The sequence below is a fragment of the Lepus europaeus genome, chromosome 8, assembly GCF_033115175.1.
Source record: "Lepus europaeus isolate LE1 chromosome 8, mLepTim1.pri, whole genome shotgun sequence".
Classification (NCBI taxonomy): Eukaryota; Metazoa; Chordata; class Mammalia; order Lagomorpha; family Leporidae; genus Lepus; species Lepus europaeus.
The window spans coordinates 28,319,132-28,337,008 of NC_084834.1; the positions used below are offsets into that span (position 1 = coordinate 28,319,132).

A 17,877-nucleotide genomic window follows, 5' to 3' on the forward strand; every position below is an offset into this window, starting at 1 on the left:
CACTAGTTGTTTCATTTCATTTTGATTCCTCCTTAATATTACATTTTCATGAGAGAGATTTTCTATCTTGTCCATTAAGGATTTCTGTAGTTCAAGAATTTGTTTTTGAGAACTTCTTAATGTTCTTTTCAATTTTTTGAGATCCGCTTCTTGCATTTCTTCTATCTCATCATCTTCATAATCTTGAATTGGGGTGTCTTTTTCATTTGGGGGCGTCATAGTGTCTTCCTTGTTCTTGTTACCTTGGTTTTTGCGTTTGTTGTTTGGCATGTTGGAAATATTTGGTTTCTTCACTGTCGTGTTTTTTCTTGTTACACTATGGCTCTATATTAAGTGGACTGTCTGCTTTCGGTGGAGCCTTAGAGGCTTGAGATGAGTGTGGACTGAGAGCTGTGTTTGGTTCCTCAGGGTTGAGGGTGTGTCAAAGATGACACTCCCAGGTTAGGTGTGGTAAATCTCTCTTTCTTTCTTTCTTTTTTTGATTCAAAAGAGAAGTAATTCCGCACAGCTGAACGTAATTGGAGGTAGTTAGCAGGCAAATGATATACCCACAGGAGCCAGAGATCGGAAGCTCTTTCCCAAGGACCACACAGGGAATCTCTGCTGCCCTCAGTGTGGGCTCCAATTCTCCTGCAGTCTCCCACTGGGTTGCCAAGTTAGATGCTAATCTCCTGTTATTTCACCTCTCCCCCTAGAGTCAGGTTTTTCTGCTAGGCTCAGGGCCAGTGCAGAACTGAGGTCGCCCTGCTTATGATGTATGTCCAAAATGGCACCTGCTCTTTGTCTTGCTCGCCTTTGAGGGGTGAGCGGAGAGAGAGAAACTCCTGGTTTTGTTTTGCATTTCCCTAACAACTAGTGATCTTGAGCATTTTTCATGTGTCTGTTGGCCATTTGGATTTCCTCTTTTGAAAAAATGTCTAAGTTTTTTTCCCATTTAATAACCAAGTAGATTTGTTGTTATTGAGTTTATTGATCTCTTTATATATTCTGGTTATTAATACTTTAACAGTTGCATAATTTTCGAATACTTTCTCCCATTCTGTCGGTTTCCTCTTCACTTTGCTGAATGAACAACACATCAAAAAAGGAAGAAGAAAACCCAAATCAATAAATTTAGAGATGAAAACAGAAATGCAACAACAGAAACCACAGAAATAAGAAGAATCATCAGAAATTAGTACAAAGAGCTGTTTGCCAAGAAACTAGCAAACCTAAAAGAATAGGATAGATTTCTGTTCACATACAATCTACATAAATCTGGCCATGAAGCCATAGAACATGGAAGATATTTCCATTTTTTGTTACCTTATTCTATTTCTTTCTTTAATGTTTTGTAATTCTCATCATAGAGATCTTTGACATAATTGATTAAATTTATTCCTAGGTATTTGATTTTTTGGTAGCTATTGTGAATGGGGTTGATCTTAGAAGTTCTTTCTCAGCTGTGACATTGTCTGTGTATACAAAGGCTTTTGATTTTTGTGTGTTAATTTTGTATCCCTTTAACTTACCAAACTTTTCTATGAGTTCCAATAGTCTATTGGTGGAATCTTTTGGATCCCCTATTTATAGAATCCTGTCATCTGCAAATAGGGATAGTTTGTCAATTTTTGTCTATTTTTTCAAAAACCAGCTCTTCGTTTTGCTGATCTTTTGTAGTATTTTTTGTTTTTATTTTGTTTATTTCTACTCTAATTTCAACTATTTCTTTTTATTTATTCTACTATTGTTGGGCTTGGTTTGAGGTTGTTTCTCTAGGTCCTGGAGATGCATTGATAGCACATTTGTTTGGTGCCTTTCCAATTTCTTGACATAAGCACTAATTGGTATAAACTTAACACTGTTTTTGCTGTGTCCCATAAGTTTTGATATGTTGCATTATCTTCATTTGTTTCCAGAAAATTTTTTACTTCTCTTTTGATTTCTTCAGCAACGCACTGTTCATTCATGACCATTTTGTTCAGTCTCCAAGTGCTTACGTATGTTCTAGAGATTCCTGAGTTGTTGATTTTGAGTTTCATTCCATTATGGTCAAAGAAGATACATGGTATGGTTTCTAATTTTTTGAATTTGCTGAGATTTGCTTTATGGCCTAGGATGTGGTCATTCCTGGAGAAAGTTCCATGCACTGGTGGAAAGAATGTGTATTCTACTTCTATAGCATGGAGTGTTCCATAAATATTTGGTAGGTCCATTTGGTCTATAGTATCAATAAACTCTGTTATTTCCTTGCTGATTTTTTGTCTGGTTGATCTGTCCATTGGTGAAAGTGGGGTATTGAAGTTCCCCCTTGGTATTGTATTTGAGTCTATGTCTCCACATAGATCCATTATCATTTCTTTTAAATAGCCAGGCGCCCTGTAATTAGGTGCATATATGTTTAAAATAGTCAATTCTTCCTGTTGAGTTGATCCCTTAATCATTAGATAGTTCCTTTCTTTGTGTCTTTTAATTGTTTTTATGTTAAAGTCTATTTTTTTCAGATATTAAGATGGCTACATCGGCCAGCACCATGGCTCACTAGGCTAATGCTCTGCCTTCAGCGCTGGCACCCCAGGTTCTAGTCTCTGTTGGGGCACTGAATTCTCTCCTGGTTGCTCCTCTTACAGTCCAGCTCTCTGCTGTGGCCCAGGAAGGCAGTGGAAGATGGCCCAAGTGCTTGGGCCCTGCACCTACATGGGAGACCAGGAGGATGCAGCTGGCTCCTGGCTTTGGATCGGTGAGGCCATTTTGGGGGTGAACCAATAGAAGGAAGACCTTTCTCTCTGTCTTTCTCTCTCTCACTGTCTAGCTCTGCCTATTTAAAAAAAAAAGATGTCTATATCTTTTCCATCCTTTCACTTTCAATCTGAGAGTATCTTTCTTGGTGAGATGTGTTTCTTGTAGGCAGCAAATAAATGGGTTTTGTTTTTTAGTCCATCCATCCAGTCTGTGTGTTTTAACTGGAGAGCTGAGGCCATTTATATTCAAGGTGACTATTGATCACTAATGACTTTGCCCTGCCATTTTTCCATAAATATTGCTATTTTTTAAATTTGGATTTCCTGAGAGATTTTTCATAAATATTGCTTTTTTAAAATTTTGGATTTTACTGGGAGGTTTTGTGCCTTTACCTTTTTTCCTCATGATGACCATGTTTCTGTATTTTGAGTGCAGCACATTGTTAAGCATCTTTTGCAGGGTTGGCTGGGTGGTGACAAATACTTTCTTTTTTTTGACAAGCAGAGTTAGACAGTGAGAGAGACAGAGAGAAAGGTCTTCCTTTTTCCTTTGGTTCACCCCCCACCCCAAGTGGCTGCTACAGCTGGCGCTTTGCGGCTGGTGTGCTGCGCCGATCAGAAGCCAGGAGCCAGGTGTTTCCTCCTAGACTCCTATGCGGGTACAGAGCCCAAGGACCTGGGACATCCTCCATTGCACTCCTGGGCCACAGCAGAGAGCTGGACTGGAAGAGGAGCAACCGGGACAGAATCCAGCACCCCGACCGGGGCTAGAACCTGGAATGCTGGCGCCGCAGGCAGAGGATTAGCCTAGTGAGCCGTGGCGCTGGCCAACAAATACTTTCAATTTCTGTCTGTTATGGAAGGTCTTTATTTCACCTTCATTTCTAGATGAGAACCTAGGAGGGTTCAGTATTCTTGGTTGACAGTTTCTACTCTTCAGACTTGGAATATATCTCATCATTCTCTGCTAGAGTGTAGGGTTTCTGATGAGAAGTCATCTTCAAAATTGATTGGAGATCCTCTGACAGTAATCTGGCTTTTCTCTCTTGCACATTTTAGAATCTTTTATTTAAATTTTACTATGGAGATTTTGACTACAGTGTGTCATGGTGTAGATCTTTTCTGGTCATGTCTATTGCAATTTCTATGTGCTTCCTTTACTTAGATATCTCTTTCTTTCTCCAAATTAGGGGTGTTTTCTGTTATCATTTCACTAAATAGGCCTTCTAATCCTTTCTCTCTTTCCACGCCTTTAGGAACTCCTAAGATCTGTATGTTGGGTCATTTGATAGTATCTTGTAGATCTCCATCAGTGTTTTTTGTTTTCTAATCTCTTCTTGTTTTTGGTCTAAAATTTCCAGAGGTTTGTCTTCTAGTTCGAATATTCTTTCTTCTGCCTCACCAACTCTGTTGTTAAGACTTTCCACTGCATTTTTATTTGATCTGTTTAATTCTTCATTTCTAGTATTTCATTTTGATTTCTCTGTAAGTTCTCAATCTCATAGAAAGGAATTTTCATTCGTATCATTTATGGTTTTCTTTAGTTCATGAATTTACTTCTGATTGCTTCTGAGTAATCCAATTATTAGTTTTTTTTTAATTGCAATTCTGCATTTCCTCAATCTCTTCATCTTCACATTCTAATGTTGAAATATTGTGGTACTCTTTGGAGGGCTCATAGTGTCTTCCTTCTACTTGTTTTTTGAATTTTTGCCTTTATTTCAGCATTTTTAGAATTTTTTTATCTAATGGTTTTTATCTTTGATCTGTGTTTCTGTGGCCTATTGGGATGTATACATTTTCAGTGAATTCCAGGAGCTGTGTTCTGGGTGTGGGCAGGATGCTCTGTTTAGTGTTCCAGGGTGGGACGACTAGGTGTGGTAAGACCCCAGTTGGGCATGGCAGCTCTCCTCTGGTTAACTGGATTGAAGTAATGGTCACCTCTGTTGGTACAACCAGATCTTCTCTTCCTAGCTGAGGAATACCCGAGGTTTAGTCCCTAGTGTGCTCAGCACTCATCTGTACCTTTTTATGAACTTCACATTTTATCTGTGGAATCTTTCCTGTGAGCGTGGTTCCCTCTGCTGTGAGCTGCTATTGGCAACCGAGGAGCTCTGAGAGCACAAAGAAGCACTCTTTGGTTGCCCAGAACCTAGCTATGCTCTGCTTCCTCTTAAGGAGTCACTGTTTTCTCAGACTTGGCTCCCAAGGCTCCCTGGGTCCAGGGTGTAGCTGGGCCTGTGCAATACATGTGAGTAGCTCCACATCCTCAGAGCTCACTGATGACCTGAGAAGGGTCACTGCAATGGGATCTGTGCTCACACTAAGGATTGCACAGACCCTCCCTGGACCTTCTCATGCATTCAGAGTTCTCTTAGTTTCAGCACACAAGGCTCCCACAATTATAAGGTGCAGAGTATCTGCTCTCCCCTGCTGTCTGTCACATCCCCAGAGAGGCAGAGATGTTATGTCTCCACAGCCAGTTGCCTGTGAGTGATATACCTAGGTGGTTTGAGTCCCAGAGAATATAAACCAGGCTATCGACTTTTACTTGGTTATAAAATTTGTTATTATCATAGCCTTTTTTATGCCATCATTGACATGATGTTTTGTGTGCTAGATTTGCTAGATAGCTGCTTTGTTGATATGGTTATAATTGTTTTTGCCTACTTTCAAAATCCTAGTGGGAAAGGCCTTTAATGCATAAATAGTGCTTCCGGGACTGCCTATATGAAGGGCTGATGTTGAGGGAATTCTTGATAGACTTTCTGCTCCGGAAACAGCACAGCAAATCACTGGATAATTGTCAGCACAGTGGCAGTCCCTCCACTGGGAGACTTTCATGATAACATTGCTTGGCTGCCACTTCAGATATTATTTCTGTGGACAGTGTCTGTTACCGTGTCACTCTAAGGTGATTCATTGTTTCATATGAGATGCTCTTAGTTTAGATTTTTTTTGGGAATACTCAAGCTGCATCGAATTATCTTACCAGTCACATATTAGAAGACCACAAAGACTGCTGTATTTAATTATCAGTATAATTTATACCATTCAAAATATCCTTTATATTTAGAAAGAAATTATTTGAATAATATTGCTGAATAAACAAGTTGGAATAATCTTAGAAAATCTGAGTTTTAAAGTTACAATAGTAGTATCTGATGCATAGGTCAATGTGCTTTAATATTTTGAAGTTTTAGTAAACCTTTTAGAATCGAATAAAAGATGAATTTCTTCTCATCATCTAACAGGAAAGACATAAAGCCTATTCATGGACCCCATAATATAGGTGACCTTTACCAAACAGTTTTATTATATGAATGTGTTACATCCGACAAATGTTTTTCATTTATTAATCATTGTGTTCTTTAATTTGATAGTAGTTACTATATACTGGGCCCAGTCTCCTTCTTGGAATGTGATCTCAGAGCACATAGACAGTGAGAAATGCAAATAATTAATATAAGTTTTAGGTACTGTTTGAGCATAGAGCAAGGCCATTTAACTCAAGGTGTTGTGTCTAGGGTTTGGGGTTAGATAGTGCCAGTAATGTGAGTACTGGATGGTAAAGAACGGTTGTGTTTTGTCAAGTAGACTGGGAGGCTTTGAGATACAGGGAAGGACAATATAATGGTCTCAGTTATATAGAAAATGTGGGGCATTAGGGAATAGTTAGGAGAACAGTAGCAATAAATGAAGCTGATGATAGATTTCCAATTAAGAATGTTCTTAAAGACCATGCTGAGGAGTTTATACTTTATACTTCATTTAATAGGGATGGATGACTTTACATTCATTGAATCATTGACATGAATTAATATGTATATTAGAAGAATTACTGACCTAACTCTGAATCTTGTGGGATGGGGAGAGGATGACAGAATAAGGGAGAAAATTAGTATGCTTTTTCCATAACTTAGTGCATGGTGGTTGATGACCATGATGGTTAGGTGGGGGTGGAGGAAATGGAAGCAGATAATATTTTGTCTTTGATCAGATTCAGAGACAAGGATATGGGAGAAGTCAGGAAAGATTTCTAGGTCTTTGCCCTGGGCAACTTGGCCATGGTTGAGAAATACAGAATTTAAAGTGTCTTTAGCTGGGATAGTGAGGAGGCAAGGAAAGTGGGTTGAGACATTTTTAAACACTCTAAGCTTGAAGTGCCTATGAGAAATCCTTGAAATATTTTGGAGGCAATTTGGTGTATGGGTTCAGAATTCAGAAGGAAGATTGGGCTGTGGAGAAAAATGTGGGGATTTGTCAGTGATCACTAAATTCCTTTCTACTTTAACACACCTGAGGAAAAATCTGAAATTCTCCCATCCATAAAGGTTGCTCAATTTGGCAAGGATTCTCATCCTGTCTCTAAGAAACCTTTCCTCCCAGGTGACTTCCTGGATCTTTTACATCATACAGTTTGCTTATCATCACCACATTGACTATATACATAGATAGGTATAGATAGAGATAAAGATAGAGATAGAGATGTAGATACACACATATAAATCTATCTATATATGTATCTATGTATCTATCTATCTATTATGGAGTACTACTCAGCTGTAAAAAAGAATAAAATCCTTTTTTTGCATCAAAATGGAGGCAACTGGAAACAATTATACATAGTGAAATAAGCCAGTCTCAAAAAGAAATATACCATATGATCCCCCTGATCTATGGTACTAACAGAGTATCAAAAAATGCAATGGATATTAGTGAAACTGACATTTTGAGATTCAATGATTGTTTACAGCCCTTGTCTCTACTGTTGAGGAACAGTGTTTTTTTTCCCTTTCTATTTGTTGAATTCTTTACTCAGTAAACTTATGAGTATAAAATAAACTCAAAGTAGATCATTGTAAAAATTAAAAGGAAGAATAAGAAAGGGAGGAGGGTAGAAGGTGAGTGCATTGGTGGGAGGGAGGTTACGGTAGGAATTATCTCTATGTTTATATATGGTGAAGTTGGCCAAGAATGTACACTTAAAGTCTCTATGCTCAGCAATTAAAGACAGAATCAGTGAGTACATGTGGTAATAAAATTAATCATTCTGACCTGATCAGAATGTGGGGGCAATTGCAGGAGGCCCAGAAAAGAGGTCTGAAAAAGAACAAGAGGAACCAAACACAGGGAGATACATCCTTTAGTTGTGCTTGGCTAGGGTGTCAGTAATTCATTAGTTGGTGTGAAATGAATCCAAGAGTTGACTTAATGTTACTGTATTTGTGGCTTGCATATTTGTGTGTGTGCGTGTGTGTGTATGCACACTTACTATACTAAGAAAACTTCATTGTTATTCACTGTGTATGGTTTTAGTCATTTTTATTTTTTTCATTTTATTTTTTAACTTTATTTAATGAATATAAATTTCCAAAGTACAGCTTATGGATTACAATGGCTTTTCCTCCCCATAACTTCCCTCCCACCCGCAACCCTCCCCTCTCCCGCTCCCTCTCCCCTTCTTTTCACATCAAGATTCATTTTCAATTATCTTTATATACAGAAGATCAATTTAGCATACATTAAGTAAAGCTTTCAATAGTGTTTTCCTTTTTGTTTTTATAAGGTAGTTGAATAAAGATTTTTTGGATACTGTCACATATAAGTGTTTAGACAAGGTTAGATCAATAGATTTGGTGACGATATCTGTTTATAAGTGTAGCGTACCATTTTTGGAAAATTACATCAATTAGAAAAATAATTGCTTAAACTTGACACAAGCTGAAATCTTCAACATATACAGATCTCTTACAAACATTTTAGGAACATATTATAACGATAATATAAAAAGTAGATAGAAGATATGAACTAGTACTTCACAGTTGGAGAAAACATCAATGGCTAGTAAATGTGAAGAGACTAGTCATACTAGTAATCAAATAAATTAAGTCCCACTAGTGGGTAGTGGAATTCTTCAAATAAGCAAACAGTTCATTTTTTAAAGAGTAAAAATGGTGGGCATTGTGGCATACTGGGATAAGCCACCACTTAGGATGCACAAATCCCATATCAGAGTACCAAATATACTGCTTCCAATCCAGCTCCCTGCCAATGTACTGGGGAGACACCAGATTATGGCCCAAGTGTTTGGGTTTTTGCCACCCACATGAGAGACCTAGATGGAGTTCCTGGCTCCAGACTTTGACCTAGCTGTTGTGGGGATATGAGATATGAACCAGCAGAAGGTAGATCTGTCTCTTCTCTGTGTATGTCACTTTGCCTTTCAAACAAACAAACACAAAAGAGATGACTCTGCCAAACAAAAGAAAGACTGAAAATGTATCCTGGAAAAATTTATTAAATGTTAGTGTGTGATAGGTATGATATATTTGCTCATTAAATTAATAGGAATTAGAAAATTATAATCATTAATTCACAGTAATTCCTTGTATTTCAGTATTTTTGTATAAATATTGGTATATTTTTCTGACAAATACACAGTGTCCAATTCCATTGTTCTCTTAGTAAATGTCCAAGAAACACACTCCAGTATGGACTTCTGTGCTCATCTTCTCAGGATACAATGAAAACCTAGTGTGGCCTTTGATTATAGGCAAAAGTAGCCTAGTGGCAGATTTAAGCAGAAAGATATTCAGAGTATTGGGTTGAGGTTTGGGTAACTAAGCTCAGATATATGAAAGCATAATGAATTTTGGGTAGGTCCCAGGACTCCAGTCAAGTGTTAGTCAGAAAGAATCTGATGCAGTTCTTGAATCCAGGGTACCCATGCTTCCATGAATGCTGCCCTCAAAAAATGGATATTGCTATCACAGTTACTCTATAATAAAAATAGATTTTCCACTGTTCTGCTTTTGAAAGCATCATCAGTTTTTATTCATTAGTGTTTGGGGTTGGTGCAGATAGTGGGTGGAGTTTTGTCACATGTCTGCAATCCAGCTACAGAAGAGAGTATGTCATGAGCATCTGACTTTTGGCTTCAAATTGTGGGAAGTGGGTTCTGCTTCCTACCGGACACATATGTGGAGAAATGCTTCACAACTGCAACCAATTCATTATTTTTTTTAAAAAGGGACAAAAGTCTACTGAACAAAAGACAGCTTAAAATACACACAGGAGAATATTACTAAATATTTAAATATATTAACCAACATTTAAAATTTGCCATTACATGGAAACAGGAGAAGAGGAAAGTAGTGGAGTTTTATTTATTTATTATTCCATGCAGGAAAATTAAAATATTTCATTAATATTGATATGTTAGAAATGTAGATTTAATAAGTATAGCATTTAAAAATTTGGGAAGGATCACTAAATGATAATACATTCTTTAAGGAATCACACAAAAGAGAAGCTAACATGATAGGTGCAAGAACAATCATAAATATAATAAATATACTAGGGAAGAAGCAAAAAAATCATACAAAATGGGTAAACATTAAATTAAATTAAATTAAGATAAATTTAGAATATAATTAAAAGTTTGGGTTCTGGAGAGTCTCTATTCTGATTTCAAAACCAATTCTGCAATGTACTAACTCTGGGGCCTTGGCAAAATTATTTCCAAATTTTTTGCTTCAATTTTTTTGCTTATAAAAATCATGCAAAGCACATGAGAGTTGAGTCAGAGGAAAATTCATGAAGTTAACTGTATTATTTAAAAAATGAAAAAAGATTAATTAAGTTTCTAACTTTAAAAGTCAAGAACAGGAAAATAAACCTATAATTAAAAATAATTAATAAATATAGAAAAATCAATAAATCAGTAGATGTGTAAAAATATTTGACTTCCTAAATAAAATTGTCTGTTTAGATAAGAGGGGGAAGACCTGAAATAGATGAAATTTTAGAACTCTGATTTTTTGAAGATCATCATGGTGGAATGCGGAAAATGCAAGTAAACTACTAAGACAAAATGTGCTATTGTGCTGAAGGAGTTTCTTTTCTTTAAAATCCAAAGAATTTTTAGAAATTAACCAGGAAGCCTGAAATAGCATGATGAAAATTAGGTAAAGTAGAAGAATGTACAACAATCAAAGGAAAGAAAGAACAAGGATTTGACCCAGCATGGCCTGTTTATCCAACAGTTATCCATTTCAGACTCCTGTCTTACTAAAATTTTGATTGTGTTCTGGGTGATTGAGCTATATATTGTAGAAATCTGAACACCAACCTAGGAAGCATTTATGCAAGTAGCCATCATCAGAATATCTTATATAGGAATTATGAATAGCTGATTATAACTAATAATGATGCTCTCTGAAATTGAGAGAGATTATGTCACTGAACAAAATATATATTTAACCGAGACAGTCAATATTGATAAATTACAACCATAATCCAAGAAATTGGGTGAAATAGATGAAAGAGGAAAAATCAAATTAAATATAACAAGCTTTACTGTTTGCATTACCATTTTATAGGCTTTGTTTCATGGATCCAATTTGAGAGCAGTTATAAACATGTATCGTGCAGTGATCCACCGTGTTAGATATCGACTTGGGCTTTGGAGAACACGGCAGGTTATCAACCTTGCAGAGCTAGAGGAATGGATGGACAGAAAAAAATGTAAGTGATGTAGTTGTTTCTGTTTTGGTTTTAGGTTTGGAATGAATTTAACATTGAAATTTTATGTATAACTATACCTAAAAACCAAAGGTAGACCATGTTTTCTATTGCTGTAAACTGTGCTTTAAATGGCATTTGTATGTTGGGATTATGTATTAGGGGCCTCTGCCTATAAGCAACAGAACACTCATTCTGGCTAATCAAAGCAAAAAGGAAGTGTATAGGGAGAATACTGGGCAGATAGTTGAAGAATCAGCTTTTAGACAGAATGTAAATCAGTGCTGCTCCTGACAATTGAGGAGTGGGAAATAAGCACAATCTTTTGTAGCCTGGAGGGTAGAGAAGCCCATATCTGGTAAAGGCTTTTGTACCTTTGCTTTAACTTCATATTTCAGGAGGAGAGCAACTGATTGGTTTAGCTTGAGTCACCTGGCTGACACTTTTTAAAAAACTTTTATTTAATTTAAAACTTTTATATAAATTTTGAAAGTACAACTTTTGGATTATAGCGGTTTTTTTCCCCCATAACCACCCTCCCACCCACAAACCATCCCATCCCCTACTCCTTCGCCCATCCCATTCTTCATTAAGATTCATTTTTAATTATTTTTACATACAGAAGATCAACTTAGTATATACTAAGTAAAGATTTCAATAGTTTGCACCCACACAGAAACACAAAGTATAAAGTACTGTTTGAATGCTAGTTTTACTGTTAATTCGTATAGTACAACACATTAAGGACAGAGATCCTCCATGGGGAGTAAGTGCGCAGTGACACCCGTTTAAATGGGAGATAGAAACCTTGTTTGAGAGTTAAACAGAGGCTTTCCATTGCACAGGGACAGCTCCCCATAGGAAACTTAAATACTGATACCAGAAGACACTTAGTGTATACTGAGCAGAGTAAATATCATGTTGCTTAGGAGTTTTGGGATTTTATCCCTAGAACAAGTTCTCAACTTTCAGGGATTCTGATTTCTTTTTATAATTAATGAATTCATTATTACTTAGGATTAGTATAGATTATTTGAGCTAGTTTCTTCAGCAACAAAAATGATGCAAGTATATTATATTCAATTGGCATTATCATCCTATTGCTTTATAAATTTAAAGTCCTACATTTTTGGTAGTTCAGCCAGCTGTAACATGTTTATTTCACACTTACGACAAAGTTCCATGAAGACAGGGGCTATGTACATGATTGAATATCCACCATTTAGTAAGTGCCTGGTTTATCAGAAGGACTGAAAATATTTCATTGAAGAATAGTTTTTGGTAAGTTCATTAGTTATGGTAATTTTATATGTAAAAAGATATTTATAGATAACTAGTGCTCTTTGAGTTAGAATTATCCTTTTCTGTAGCTAGAAGTTGAGGGAGGAATAAATCAGAGAGAGAGAGAGAGAAAGAGAAAGACAGAGATGATGATTCTACATAGATTGGAGGGCTAAGCTAGATCAGTTCAGCTAGCCCAACAGCCTGGTTTCCAGAAGAAAAAATCAGGGATAAAGTGTTGGAGAGATGGAAAAACAGGTAGAAGAATAGAGAAAATTCAAAGGAGAGACAGTTGCAGAGAAAGTGAAGACCTTCTGTTTGGAAGCTGCAGGGACTCCTTTTTATTTAGAAAAATTTAAGAAAAAGATCAAGAGAGTGCATGCTAGAGAAATCACTGCCATATGCGAATTTTAACTTTTGCTCATAAACTCTGTATTCCCTAGAACAAAATTCAGTAGCATATTTTTAATACTGTTTCATGGATATTCGTTTTATATTTCATAACCTGATAGGAATAAAAATTTACAATATTATTTATTAAAATATGTAGAAGGATCATACAGTTATCACATTGAGCACCTTTTCTTTTCCTCTTACTTTATTTTTTAGCTAAGGATTTTTCAAATACCATATGCTTTTTTTTTTTTTTTTTGATGGGCAGAGTGAAAGAGAGAGACAGAGAAAGGTCTTCCTTTGCCGTTGGTTCACCCTCCAATGGCCGCCGCGGCCAGCGCATCGCGCTGATCCGAAGCCAGGAGCCAGGTGCTTCTCCTGGTCTCCCTTGTGGGTACAGGGCCCAAGCACTTGGGCCATCCTCTGCTGCCCTCGCGGGCCACAGCAGAGAGCTGGCCTGGAAGAGGGGCAACTGGGACAGAATCCAACGCCCCGACCGGGACTAGAACCGAGGGTGCCGGTGCTGCAGGCAGAGGATTAGCCTATTGAGCTGTGGCGCTGGCTCTATACCATATGCTTTCCAACATGCCCCTGCTATTTTATTCAGTTAAATACTCTGTCACTAAATTCATTTTTAACCTTATAGAATCTTATTTTCCCCAGTTTTACTTTCTTTCTGTGATTTAACATCCTTGCTTTGTAACTGCATATGTCAGTATTTTTTTTTCATCTTAAAATAACCTCTCAGTATAGAAAAAAAAAAAAATGAAATCCGATGTGGTTTCTTTTCCAACCTGCTCTGTGGTGGTGTTTAGCTGGGAAGAAACTCGAGTAAAAGTCTTAAAAACAGTGAGCGACCAGCCTGGTGGATACAGGGGGAAAGAATGATCTAGGCAGAGGCAGCAGCATCACAAAGGCCTTCTATTGGAGGAAGTGGCATGACTAATATTACTGGAATGGAGTTTGTGAGTGAGAACAGAACAAAATGAGATTGGAGAGGTATGGGGAGTACAAGATGTATCAGGCTTCGCAGAACATTGTATTTTACCTTGTGAAAGGCGGAAAGCCATTGGATGACCGTGAAAAAGGATAATGTTGCAGTATAGGTTGAGGACATCACACTGGTACTTTTGTTGTGATTAGATTGACATCAGACAAGATAGACTAAAGGCGTTCAGTTAGGACAGATAGTTCTGGGTCAGTGTAGGATTTGAACCATTGAATATAAATAGTCAAATGAATAATTTAAAGAATTGCCTATCAGTGAATCAATTTATACTATAAGTTAAAGTAACTCTAGGATCCATAGAATTTGCAAGTTCTTATTTGTCTTCATGTCCCTTAGATGTTATTGCAATAATTAAATGGAAAAAAAAAAAAAGGAAGGGAAATTGAAGAAGGGAGGGAGGAACTGAGGGGAGTATGGTTATACTCTTAGAATTGTATCTATGAGGCCGGCACCACGGCTCAATAGGCTAATCCTCCGCCTTGCGGTGCCGGCACATGGGGTTCTAGTCCAGGTCGGGGTGCCGGATTCTGTCTCGGTTGCCCCTCTTGCAGGCCAGCTCTCTGCTGTGGCCCGGGAGGGCAGTGGAGGATGGCCCAAGTGCTTGGTCCCTGCACCCCATGGGAGACCAGGAGAAGCACCTGGCTCCTGGCTTCGTATCAGCGCGGTGCACCGGCCACAGCACGCCGGCCGCGGCGGACATTGGAGGGTGAACCAATGGTAAAGGATTACCTTTCTCTCTGTCTCTCTCTCTCTCACTCTGCCTGTCCATAAAAAAAAAAAAAAGAATTTTATCTATGAAATATCTGAATCAATTTTCTTTATATTAAACATTTTAAAAAAGAAAAATTTCCATACTTCCCATGTGCTGATTGAGTGATATTTGGCAGATATCTATGTACTTTTTAAAGCATTTCTCAATGATCTGAAAATCTCATTAATATTTATGTTTAATGTTTACGTTAACTTTAATGATCAACTTAGAATACTGATTATGTTAGTATGTTGCTGAAGGTTTGCTTGGTAGGGCATGATATACATATTAAGGGCATTGATATCTATTAATATTGTTGCAATGTTGTAATGTTAATAAGTACATAAAATCTGATTTAAAATTGATTGGCAGAAGGAAAACATAATAAAGTATGTATAGTTGACGTTTGAAATACCAGGATTTATAGGCACTGGCCCATGTTAAAAATCTTCGTATACAATTTAATGCACCTAATTTTAAGTACCAATAGCCTACTGTGGAACAGAAGCCTTACAGATAACATTAATAGCTGATAAACATATTTCATATGTTTAATTTATTGTATATGGAGAAAATGCTTAAAAATGGAGAGATCATTTTTTCCTGTGGTACCCAATTTACTGAAGAGATGAACTGTTCAGAAGGAGATAAGAAGCATTATACATGTTTTTTTGAAACATCAAGTATTTATTACTTTCCTGTGTGAAGAGTTCTCTTGGGTAAACAAATAATACATGAGATACAGTTTATTTTTATATGGAAATTTTTTGTGTGCTAGAAAATAATAAAGCAAAATGTTAGAATTTTTCAATAACTTAGGTTTTTTAAAAATTTTTCCCAGAGAAACATTTTATTTAAGGAATATAAACTTCATGCTTCACATAATTCCTTCCCACCCTACCTGCCCTCCCACCCATCTTCCGCTTCCATCTTCTATTCTGCTTCTTATTTTTTACTAAGATCTATTTTCAATTAACTTTATATACATACAGTTAACTCTGTACTAAGTAACGAGTTAAACAAATTGTATGAAATAAAAAAAAATATTCTTCAACAGTCAAGACAAAGTCTGTTTAAAGTCAGTGCTTCTCAAAGTGTTAATTTCACTTCCATAGATTACCTTTTAGATGTTCTATTAGTTATCACATATCAAGGAGAATATGTAGTATTTGTCCTTTTGGGACTGGCTTATTTCACTAAATATGATGTTTTCTAGTTTCATCCATTTTGTTGCAAACTACCAGATTTCAGATTTTTTTATTGCTCTGTAGCATTCCATGGTGTTTATATCCCATAATTTCTTTTTTTTTAAAACTTTTATTTAATGAATATAAATTTGCAATGTACAGCTTATGGATTACAATGGCTTCCCCCTCCAATAACTTCCCTCCCACCCGCAACCCTCCCCTCTCCCGCTCCCTCTCCCCTTCCATTTGCATCAAGATTCATTTTCAATTCTCTTTATATACAGAAGATCAATTTAGTATAAAGATTTCAACAGTTTGCACCCACATAGAAACACAAAGTGAAACATACTGTTTGAGTACTAGTTATAGCATTAAATCACAATGTAGAGCACATTAAGGACAGAGATCCCGCATGAGGAGCAACTGCACAGTGGCTCCTGTTGTTGACCCAACAAATTGACACTCTAGTTTATGGCACCAGTAACCATCCTAGGCTGTCGTCATGAGTTGCCAAGGCTATGGAAGCCTTCCAAGTTTGCCGACTCTGATCATATTTAGACAAGGTCATAAAAGACAGAGTGAGGATAGTAACCAATGATCCTAAGAGTGGCATTTACCAGGTTTGAACAATTATACAGCATTAAGTGGGGAAGAGGACCATCAGTACACACAGGTTGGGAGTAGAGCCATTGGTGGTAGAGTAGAGGTTATGATTACAAAGGAATGAGGCCCAAGTGCACTAGACAGGGCCTAGAACAAAGGACAGAGTCATTATTAGAGGAGCTAAGAAAGGTGCTGTCTAAGCTACAATATATCCCATAATTTCTTTATCCAGTCTTCAGTTGACAGGCATTTGGCTTGATCCCATATATTAGCTATTGTGAATTGAACAGTAATAGACATGGGGGTGCAAATAACTCCTTCATGTGCTGATTTCATTTTCTCTGTGTAAATTCCCAGGTGTGGGATGGCTGGGCCATATTGTAGGTCTATATTCAGATTTTTGAGGTATCTCCTATAGTCTTCCAAAGTTAACATTCCCACCAACAGTGGATTAGGGTTTGTTTATATTTTCTATGTCTTCATTGCTCAATTTAGGTAGGTTGCATGTGTCCAGGAATCTATCCGTTTTTTCTAGGTTTCTGATCTGTGTACAGCTCTTTATAGTAATTTCTGATGATTCTTTTTGTTTCCCTGGTGTCTGTGTTCCATTTCCTTTTTCATCTCTAATTTTATTGACTTGGGTCTTCTCAATCCTTTTTTGGTATGTTGGGCTAATGTTGTGCCAATTATCTTTATTTTTTAAAAACCAGTTCTTCGTTTTGCTGATCTTTTGTATTGGTTTTTTGTTGTTGTTGTTTCAGCTTTGTTGATTTCTTCTCTAATTTCAATTATCTCCTTTTTCCTACTAGTTTTGGGCGTGGTTTGCTGCTGTTTTTCTAGATCTTTGAGATGCACTGATAACTCATCTATTTGGTGCCTTTCCAATTTCTTGATATAGGTACCAATTGCTATAAACTTTCCTCTTAACAGTGTTTTTACTGTATTCCATAAGTTTTGATATGTGGTATTATCATCTTCATTTCCTTCCAGAAATATTTTATCTCTTCAGGCACCCACTGTTCATTCAGGAGTATGTTGTTCAGTCTCCATGTGCTTACATATGTTCTAGAGATTCTTGAGTTGTTGATTTCCAGCTTCATTCCATTGTGGTCAGAAGCTATGTAGTTCATCTGTAAGTATTTTAAAATTATTGAAAATCTCAAAAAAAGCACTGCTAATAAGTATACTCATGCAGCTCAAACTCATGTTGTTCAAAAGATCAGCTGTATTCTTTTTTTTTTTTCAAGGAGAAATATATTTATTTCAACATAAAAGTCAAAAGTGACATTCTTTATGTCTTAGGATAGGTTTTTCCAGACTAGGACCATGACACAGGATTTTAACTTCAACTAATATATTTGGGAATTGTACACAGGAAGTAATGTTAGTGGAATGGAAATATGAGAC

General features: G+C 36.8%; 1 protein-coding gene across 1 annotated transcript in view; it reads left to right on the forward strand.

Annotated features, from left to right (window-relative positions):
* Positions 1–17,877, forward strand: part of IQCM (IQ motif containing M) — a 431,659-nt gene that overhangs the window by 200,164 nt on the left and 213,618 nt on the right. Inside the window, 1 exon segment of the mRNA XM_062198888.1 lies at positions 11,105–11,249. Within this exon segment, the coding sequence (XP_062054872.1) occupies positions 11,105–11,249 (145 nt within the window).